The 10,218-nt window shown below is 39.0% G+C and overlaps 1 protein-coding gene across 1 annotated transcript; it reads right to left on the reverse strand.

Annotated features, from left to right (window-relative positions):
- Nucleotides 1–1,560: 1,560 nt before the first annotated feature.
- On the reverse strand, nucleotides 1,561–10,212 carry RTCA (RNA 3'-terminal phosphate cyclase). The gene is made up of 11 exons (XM_075508272.1): nucleotides 9,980–10,212; nucleotides 9,755–9,855; nucleotides 8,623–8,766; nucleotides 7,286–7,409; nucleotides 6,734–6,792; nucleotides 6,076–6,217; nucleotides 4,758–4,882; nucleotides 4,563–4,621; nucleotides 3,831–3,925; nucleotides 2,567–2,671; nucleotides 1,561–2,209 (listed from the first exon to the last, which is right to left on the reverse strand). Exons 1-11 carry the CDS (start codon nucleotides 10,022–10,024, stop codon nucleotides 2,111–2,113), a joined length of 1,098 nt encoding a protein of 365 aa, XP_075364387.1. The 5' UTR covers nucleotides 10,025–10,212; the 3' UTR covers nucleotides 1,561–2,110.
- Nucleotides 10,213–10,218: the final 6 nt, after the last annotated feature.

Genomic DNA, 10,218 nt, shown 5'->3' on the forward strand with positions numbered 1-10,218 from the left:
TGGTATATTGCTAAGCTCACCTTCCCAATATGTTTCCTGTAGCAAGAAGTAACTTCCATTTAAGCAGCAGTCCCTCAGCTTAAGAAACAAAGAAAAAAAACCCATAAAAACTAAACAAACAAAAAGCCTAACCCTTTTGCCTCCTCACATTAAATATCAGTTCTGGGAGTGGTTAAGCTCTGTTAACAAGTTGCCCAGAAAAATTGTAGAACCTCCATCTTTGAAAATTTTCAAAACCTGAGTGGACAAGGTTCTAATCATCCTGATATAACTTCTCAGTTAGTGGTGCTTTGATCAGGAGGTTGAATTAAATTACACCGAGCCCTCCCTTAAGCAGGAATCTCTCCATTAGAAGTTAAATGTCAACTATATTAATTTTTTGAATTGTGGAAACAGGTAAAGATCCATTCAAATGTGGTTTAGAAGAACTTGTTTTCTTAAGCACAGACAGCAACAACTCTTTGGGGGCTTTCTTTCAAGTTTTTTTGAAAAAGACATTCACAGTTCTTCCAAAAGGAAACATTAAAAATCATTAGCAGCACAGACTAGTAATTCAGAGAGGTGCTCTTCAACGGCAGTCGAATTACTAACCTACTTCAGCGGGTATCTGCTGCCCCCTCCAGACCATGCCCAGTATTAGAGAAAAAGAATTATTATTTAGTCAGAAATTAATAGCATCCCATTCTTTTGCACTAGTTTTCGGGTGGGGAGAGGGGAAGAACCCTAAGAAGAAAGATATTGTTAAGTAGATAGTTAGTGAACGTTTTTGTATATCAGCAAAGGATTTTTTTCATGTTACAAATGCACAGTAATGCAATTATCTTAATGAGCAAGACAAACGGTACTTCAAGTTACATCTTTAGCTGTTAGGTTCAATAGTCATAACTGAGGAAAAAAAAGATCTTAAAGCAAAGGCTCCAGACTGGGCTGTGGAAAAGCTGGAAATCAATTCAAGCTTCCAGAGTGCGTTTATATAGTTTTGGTTAAGTGATTCCCACTCTGTGATTCAGTTCTTTGTATGCAAAACAAATTATGCCTTGTCTCTCCTTTTATCTTCCTTTTACTTCAAAAAAAGCTTTTGCCAGAGTGGCAGAAGGTCTTCCTTACTTAATCCACAGGTGGTAGATAACGCAACTGGATTTTATATGTCTAAATACACCTGTGGGTATATGCAGTGCTCAGTGTACATACACATATGTATCTGTGTGTATATATGTGTTCAACAGCTCCCTCATGTCAGCTGAAATTAAGTACTCCCTTTAAAAAGAACAAACAACAGCAGCTTGGTGAAAATGTAGACCCAATCGGTATGCTAACAAGGACAACTGTAGACAGAAAATCCAATCATATCATAAAGTTAATATTTTGTGTTTGGGATGTAATGTAGGACATTGAGCTTGCCTGAGAAGGTTTTTTAAAATAGATGAAAAGAGAAAATTTAAAAGAAGATTATTTTATGCATTGAGTGTTCTTCCTGTAGGGAGAGAAAGAAATTATGCTTCTGAAAAGTTACTTTGTATCCGTCTTCCACTAACACAACCTGCTGAGATAACAGCAAATATAAATACCAAGCTTTCATATGGTGATATTGCTTTATTATTTCCTCACGCACAATTTAAGCAAAATTATTAAGGAAGAACAGCGATACAGATTTGATGGTGAACTTCATTCCACATACCTCATAACATAAAGGTTCGCAAAGAATAAAGCTTACATTTTTTAAAGGGGAAAGAATGCATCAGTATTTTTTCAAAACTGAAATAGGTATTTTCTACTTTGGTGAATCTGAATTTTTAAAGCTTCTAATTGAAGCTCTCAAATGCATACAATGTATTCTATTTGCTGTCCTGTCTGTACTCATTTTGCTGCTAATAGTAAAAAAAAACAAACCAGTAAAGTTTCCATTTTTCACACCACAGATTCTCAGCACACCAAGGAAAAACTGGACATCATCCTTGAAGTTAAATCACTCGTGTGACAGAAGGCTCCTCCTGTTCACCTGCATATTATGCATCCATTGAAATGTAGTGCAATACATCACTGAGGTATGTTGAGTTTTGCTTTTGTCAGCTTGCTGCTTTTTTTGTTTGGCTTTTTTTTTTTTTAAACCCTATAAGTTCGGGTTTATCATTCCCATTCCTTGGCACTCAATGATGTAGCTATCTTTACTAGGATCTTCCTCTTCCGATTTTGTCACAGTAAATTTGGCCTAAAACAGGATTAGAAATATATCACTAGTTAAGTTATAACATACCTAAGTGTAAATATTCAATATCTGATGCCAAATAATCATATTGCCATGTGTTTATGTATATTACAGCTTTGACTGATTTCATTAAAAAACATTTAAATAAAGGTGGTAAAAGTATCTAACCATTCTAAAGGCATTTAACTCTAAAGAATGTTCACTTTCTACAGGTAAGCTCCCATATAAATATTGTAGCAATTATTTTGTCAATGCTTGTCCTCCATGATCAAGTTCAGTTCACAGTGCTTGCTAAACTGTACACTGCCCAGTTACTGGATAACAACAGATAGGTAAAACTTCCTGAACTTTTGGACTCACCTTTGTTAGCTGCTCTGCAAAGTGTATAGCTGTCTGAGTATGAAGTGTAATTGGTCCACTTTTCACTCTAGACACCCCCTTTGCTAGCGCCATAAAAATGATCAGCTGAAAGGGAGGGAAAGGTAGTTATTAAGAAACTCTTCAGATCCTAGGAACTTACTGATTTCAAAAAAAAGAGAGAAAACATGCAAAATGTTTGTAGATGTGAAAATTTGGTCTGCCAACTTTCATAAAAGTTCGTAAGAGTGATCCAAGGCTCAAGAAGCTTGGAAATTACTACTGTAATGCCTATTAGAGAAGGGCTGCTACTTTTCCACAGGGGAATTTGCCACTGAATTCCTGTTACCTCATTTAACTTTGCTCTCCCCCACCCTCCCGCCCCAAAATTCCCCAAAGTCATGTCAGACTCCAGATTGGTAGATTACCTTTATGGAGTGAAAAACTCAGGAAGAGGTTTTTTAATTCTAACACTTTCTGATCATGTAGTCGCCAGACAGATATTTTAAAAAATCTGATCTGATTTACAAACATGACCATGACAAGTACTCTGTAAAGTGTGATGTAACTCTGAGCAGTTCCCATACACACTGAATCTATCTGTGGCATGTTTCTACCAATTGTACTGTGCATGTTTTGGAAAAAGTAGGATGAGTCCAAGACCTAAATACTTCCTATTATACTACATAATAGTAATGTGTGGCCAGGTGTTTACAGCTAAGACGTAGCATCATCCTATCTATAACAGCCCAAGATTCTTACTGGGCTGTGTTATTGAAAATAAGATAGTGGAGGGTCTTCATTCTCAAATGTAATTAGGTGAGCAAGACAAACAGGAGCACCTCCTAGGTATTCTGTTCTCTAATAGCTTCACTTAGTATCATTCTTAATATGTAACCAGGGAGCTATTTTGACTCCACTACATGGAGTGCCAAGTAGAAGCAAATTCCTACCCCTTTCTTCCATACCTACTAAGATTTACAGAAAGGGAAAATTTAAGGGTGTTGGTGCAAAACCAGGAGCATCTGTGGTTCCTAAGAACTGTACATAATTTGCTAATCCTAGTGATGTAACCACACCCGGAAACCTCCTAAGACTTCTAATTATCAAATAATTATGTAAAGCCATGCCTACCTGTGGAGATACAGTCTAACTTTGAAATCTACATCTCATTTTTCCCCTGTTCAGATTTATATTCTTTACAAGTAATACATACGTGCATGTTCTTGCTACTTCAACTTCATGTAAACACATACAGGAGCCTTACTTGGTCTTGCAGAGAATCATCCACAGTTCCACCATGTTTAAGATTCCTAAGCAGTATCTCAGCTGCTTCAATGCCAACCTTGTCAGAATTCTTTCCTAACAGAGAAATTCAGGAGATTAGGATGCTGCCAATTACTATTTAACATTTAAAAAAATACAGAAGAACAAAAAAATAAATTGATAAATTATCCACTTTTTAAACCTTATTTCCATGCTTTTGCCTCAAATTTCTGCTTAAAAAACCCCTCCCATCTTATGATGACATATAGTTCATACTTCCTAAGCAGTGGAAAGAAAGTAGCCCCAGTTAGTCAGAGAAACATTTTATTCAAACCATTTAAAACCAAAATCACTTCTATTCCTTTTAATCTAGACACACAGCTAGATTCACTTGTTGAACAAAAACTTCACAGGTAAACCACAAAGACTGTATGTTCATAAAGTCAAGAAGCATTTTCAACTCAGTGATCCTTAACGATCCATTCTGATAAAAGGTGAGTTTAATAATTTTGTAATTTTTGTCACTATGCAGAAGCAGCCTAGTACAGTGTAAGATTCCATTTACTACGCTTAAAATCTGCTCATTTCCACTGTCCTTTATTACTAAACAACATCCATTTAAAAATGCAACATTCAAAGCATCAGATCTTTGAATAGATTGTACTTCAAATTCCTATTTGTTAATAGTACATTCACTTAAATCTGAAAGAGGTATACTTCATGGAACTCTTACCTCTCTTGCCAAGTGATGACCCAGCTAACAAACAACCTGTTGAAGTCTCTGCAACAACGCTAAGCAGAAAAACCAGAATCAATATTAAGAACAAAATTACTCACGTTACACTTTATTTATCAGATATGTAATCAAGATCTAGCTAATCAACCAGCAAGGTTACAGGTATCAATAGAAAACTTGGGCCCGTCTTACATTATTCCACTTCCAGTGCCAAAGGCTTGATCATCAGGTTCTCGAACAGGCTGAATGTTAATGTAAAGATCTCTGATTTCTTTTCTGATGCATCTCACTGCTGCTGCTGACATGTCTTTTGCTAGCTAACAAGATAAGAGGTAAAACCATTAATCAAATTATGTAACTATAGTAATACTTTTTCCTCATAAGTCTAATTATTAGAGTGAATCCCTGAATAAAGGGGCTACTTTATTAACTAGAAAAACAAAGGGTTGTTATAAAACCCTTATAAGCAAGCACTGAACATCATCTCTGAGAATTTTCCCACAAAATTAAGGTAACATTAAATGCTGAACAAGTGACAATTACAGTGATGTATGTAGAAGCTTCAATATTAATAGAAATTCAAGAACTTTTCTCCATTCACAGGAAGATTTTATTTTAGTCTTGATTATCTCAAGACATTAGATTGTAAAAAAACCCCAAACAAACAAAAAAACAAACCACAAAAAACCCAAACCCACCCCACAATTATTATGTACAGGATATACTCCACAAGATATAATATATAAAATAACAATTTTAAATCACAGGCAGGTAGGGGCAGATAAAGCTTAACCCATCCTTGTGATCCAATCATAGCCAATATTCATAGGTTTGGAGATTTTAAGACCAAAACCAGCAGTCCACAGCTCTTCAAAAAGTAACTCAGTTTCTCCTCTTCCTTCCTGTACTAATTCCTAGCCTGTGTGTGAGAAGGAGCCTTAAGGAGATCCCACCACTCATCCTCTGTAAACACAGACAGGATAGGAATAATAGAAAGAAGGGGATACAAAGGAGCAAATTTCTCTGTTTTATCTTCGGCTAAACCTACCCTTAACTTGTTCTGTCTAATACCCTTAGCAATGGTTGAAAAATTGGATGTAGTCCGACCTCTGCTTATTCCAGTGCACCATAGTTTACCCATAAATCTATGAACAAGGGCCATGATTTCAGATTTAAAATAATCTATGTAAATATGAATGATATGTAAATCAGACATAAGATACCCCTCAATATATGCTAGACTTTTGAACAGTTATATGAAGGATATCAAGGATACCATTCTCATTTCCTGTTTTAGCTGCTACCATATTGCTATGCAATAAATGCATTTTAGAAATGTCCAAAATTCTATTCTACGGCCAGAATAATGGAAACCATTTAATAAGACTACTTAGCTTGTATGTGAAAGACTGCAGAATACAGGAACAGTAGAGGTACGTTAAGCAGATTACATGCAATTTTATACAGATATATGAAGTTGGATACTACCAAAGCTATTATCAGCGCTTACTTTTATAGGCAGTGCTCCAGCAACAAATGCTCTTCCATATATCTTTGTCACTGTGCCACGTTCTGTTAAGTTTATTGGGCTCAGCTCTTTGACTGGTGACATCTGGACTACAACTTCACCACCTCCCTGAGGATAGTAGCCCCTATTTAGAAGCAGTAATCAGATATAATTAAATGCAAAGATCACAAGGAAACCAAGAAAAGAGCCAGAAGGCTCTTCATAAATTTCGTTATACATTTTTATGTTCTCTGTTACTCTGCATATGAATATTCTTGATGTGTGCCTTAGAAATCTTTATAATAGAATTAGGTTCTCTTAACAGTATTACCTCATAACACACATCTTATTAATGACCTAACACCAACATAACTGGCACCTCAGAAAAAGCTCAGTAATGTACTGCCTGTTCAACATGTGCTTCCCTGAGGGGTAGCCCATAGGAAACATTAAACAGCAGCTGAAGACTCAGCAATGAAAAAAAAGACAGGAAAGAACCATATCACATTCATCATATGGTGACAGTACACACAGGGGCAGCTAATGCAGATTAGTTCACATATTATAAATTCATGCCTCAGCTTGATTGAGGGCACCTTGTGTGTGTGCTCACACACTGGTTCAGTAAGGCCTGCCTCTGCCATACATCTCCATAACTCACCTCTTTCGTATGTCACAATTAAATGTGAAATTGAACTTTTCAACTATTGGCTTGAAAACCTGAAAAACAAGCATACATAAAAACATAGAGTGAATCTATTTTGCGTTTATAATTTCCCACTATTTTATGAAGTCTTCAAAAAAATTCAACACAAAAATTTCAGTTACATTATAAAAAAAGAAAGGTAGCCAGTCTCATCCATACAGCTTATTTGACATTCCTCATACTTCATTCTGAATGACACTTTGTATAAAAGGATTTTCTTATGGAAAGAGGAAAAGAAATTCTTAACAATTCACAGCACTTCTAAAATAACAACTATATTTTAAGTGAAATTTTCTTTAGTAATTAAAAGTGAACAGACTAGTTGCTGTTTCAGGGAATTCCATAAAACACTGGTTGCTCTCTACATGCAGTACACTAATAGTGTTATATTCCCATACCTAATTCCATAATTACAAATAAACTTGCAGTAAGAGCAACAGAAGTACAGTAGTTACATTGCATATATATGCATGAAAGATGCACCAAGCCAAAGAAGTTTTTCCCTACCATGACTGTGTAGTCTATCTGAGGAGCCATCTCAGCATTAGTCCCACCTTTTAAATGAAGTTCTGATGGGGAAGCAGCAAACAGCACACAGGGCATTGCTACCTGCATCAGTAGACACACACTCCTAAAAGCAATTATAAGATACTCAAATGTCATGCAGTCATAATCCATAGAATTCCATAGAATCATTACATATCAAAGGCAAATGACTTTCCAGAGCATTTACATAAATACTTGATTTTGAACATTATCTATAAAGTAAACTTATTAGTCTTAAAAATAGAAAATATGCTTTTAGATACAAGATCCCCCTGTCATTGAATCTCTCCACATTTCATAGATAATAAAAGACTTCCAGAATAAATTTTCCAAAAGTAAGTTTGTTCAGCAAAACAAAACCATTATCTCACAGGGGTTTTAAACATCATTTTGCACTGTGAAAACAGTAGTCACCACTGAACTGAAGAAAACATGTTTTTGTTTCCTTAAATAACTTCCGAATGTTTGTGAACCATACTGTTTCTCTCTTTTTTTTTTTCTCCTTGTGCTTAATTACTAATTCTGCTACATTGTTGCTCACTCAAACCTTCCTGTGTCAAGTAAAAGGCATCAGCTTGGTTGTTTATACTATTGCAGCTCAGAAAAATACTTCTCTTAACTTAAAGGAAGCTTTAACTTACACCTAACCTGGCTTATGCTTCCAAACAACTGTTCACACCAGCCTTCCATAGCTAAACCCATTTACTCAGTTTTGCAACAGATTCCAAGAACAAAGGACCCAAAACAGAAATATAGGGTAGAAGAAACACAGGCACAAAGAACTGTGGATAGAATATGTTCCTAGTTCCAGAAGACTAGCATCCCATATTGTACCATTACATGCGTAAGTAAAATCTCAAAATTTACTTTATTAGATGAGGATTATTTCAGATCTCACAGCTTTGAGATACTTACCTAATTTGATGCCTTTGACCTAATATGTAATGTACTAATGGGAGAAAATAATGGATAAAGTTTTAAATACATGAGCAGCTGCTTTTTGCTTAACTTTAATCAAGTGTTCAACTTGTATATTAATTATAATTTTAAAACTATTATACTTGCATGTACTTTATTCACACATATCCTGCCTCCACTAAAGGTTCTTTGGTCATATATATATCTGGCTCAGGCAGCACAGATTTTGGCTTATTACCCATGTATTAATGTTCTTTTTTTCCCCCCGCTCTTTTGTGACAATGTTAAAGTTACCAAAACGTCTTCTCTCATAATTTTAAAGTTACCAAAAGCAGTTAAGAGCAGTTTAGGTCAGTCATTATCCATGTACAAAGACATACCCTGCTGTTTTTGTATCTGCTATGTGGGTTCCACCTTTGATCTTCCCAGGAGTGAAGGTTATTTCTGTTGAGCCAATTTCTCCGCCTTCCAGCTTCCCCTCACATAGATCTCGAATGATCTCCAATCCAGACAGATGCTGAGGCCTTGGAGTGACAATACAAAGTTAAAGATACGTGCAAGTAGACTACATACTCATGTTACATTAAAAGAACTACTAAACACCAACTAATAAATACTACAATTGCAGATTTCAGATCAAACAAGGATCAGAAATTCGATCTGGTTCCTACAGTACTTCTCCTGAGTTCACGGGAGCCAGAGGAGCAGCACTCAGGTCATTCTGGAATTTGGAGGATACTAGTGTGTTTTCCATAGGAATGGGTCCAGACAGATGAGATGCAGGAGCAGTCGCTTGTCCTAATGTGATAAATGCTTGGACAAAAATGCAATGGGGTAACGATGGCAATACTGAACTGGAGCCAAGCCAGTGACTGGTTGCCAGAGCCAAGAGAGCTAACAGTTTTGCTATGTATCTGTCTTGCTGTGCTTGCGTTTTCATTTGTTTGAGTAATTTAAATAGGAAAGAAACGAACTGTTCTTAACACTATATGCTCGGTGAACCACGTTTGCTGAGGCATTACATGACCTCAGCTGTATTTCATGTTTCATACCGTGCAGTCTGCTTAGCACCTTTGAAAATATTTTCGAGACGCTCTGTAAGCCTGCGGTGCCTGACAGGTGGCGACAGGGGCAGCGCCCTCACCTGCCCTGGCAGCCGGCCAGGGCCAGGGGCGGGAACTGCGCTGAGGGGAGAGGGCGAAGGGGTCCGAATCCTCTCGCCGGGAGACTGCGGGCTCCCGGTTCATACCCTAGCTTTCCTCCGCGCTCAGTCCTTCCATGTAAGTGAGCCACAGATGGGATTTTCTGATAAAAAGGCCCTCTTAAAGCAATGGAAATACATGGGGTTTGTTCTTGGCGGTATTTCAGACGAAAGCAAGCCAAGGCGTCTGCACGGCTACGCCCCCGGCCCGGGAGGGCCTCACACACGCCGCAACGTGACCCCGCTGAACGCGCCCGGGGACCACCGCGCCCCGGGGCGAGCGGACGTGAGGACGCGGGAAGGGCTGTTACCTGAGGCCGGGCTGGCTCCTCCCAGCGCGGATCCGGCGCACCCGCAGTGGCAGGCCCAGCAGGCAGCTCAGGGCCGTGGACACTCGCAAGATCTGCCCGCCCTGCACGGAGAAACGGCACCCGTCAGGCGCTACGGCACTTCCCACCCAGCCGGCCGCTACCGGCCCGCCCGTCACGGCTGCCCGGGGCGAGGTAAGGCGAGGCCAGCCCGCCGCTGGTGCTCACCCCCTCCATGATCCCGCCGTCTATCTCCACCCTGTCCCCGTCCATGACTAGCGGCGAGCGGAGCTGTCTCTCGCAGAGGCCCCTGCCGCGCCGATGGGATCCCGGTGGGGCCCTGCAGACGGCGAGCCCCCGGCGAAGCAGCTCCCCGGGGCCACGAACGCTTGGCGACGGAAGCGCGCCCAAGATGCGCTCCGGTGCCGGCGGCGCCCCAACGTGCCGGTGCCGGTGCCTGGGCCGGG

This window comes from Mycteria americana, chromosome 7 (assembly GCF_035582795.1).
Source record: "Mycteria americana isolate JAX WOST 10 ecotype Jacksonville Zoo and Gardens chromosome 7, USCA_MyAme_1.0, whole genome shotgun sequence".
NCBI lineage: Eukaryota > Metazoa > Chordata > Aves > Ciconiiformes > Ciconiidae > Mycteria > Mycteria americana.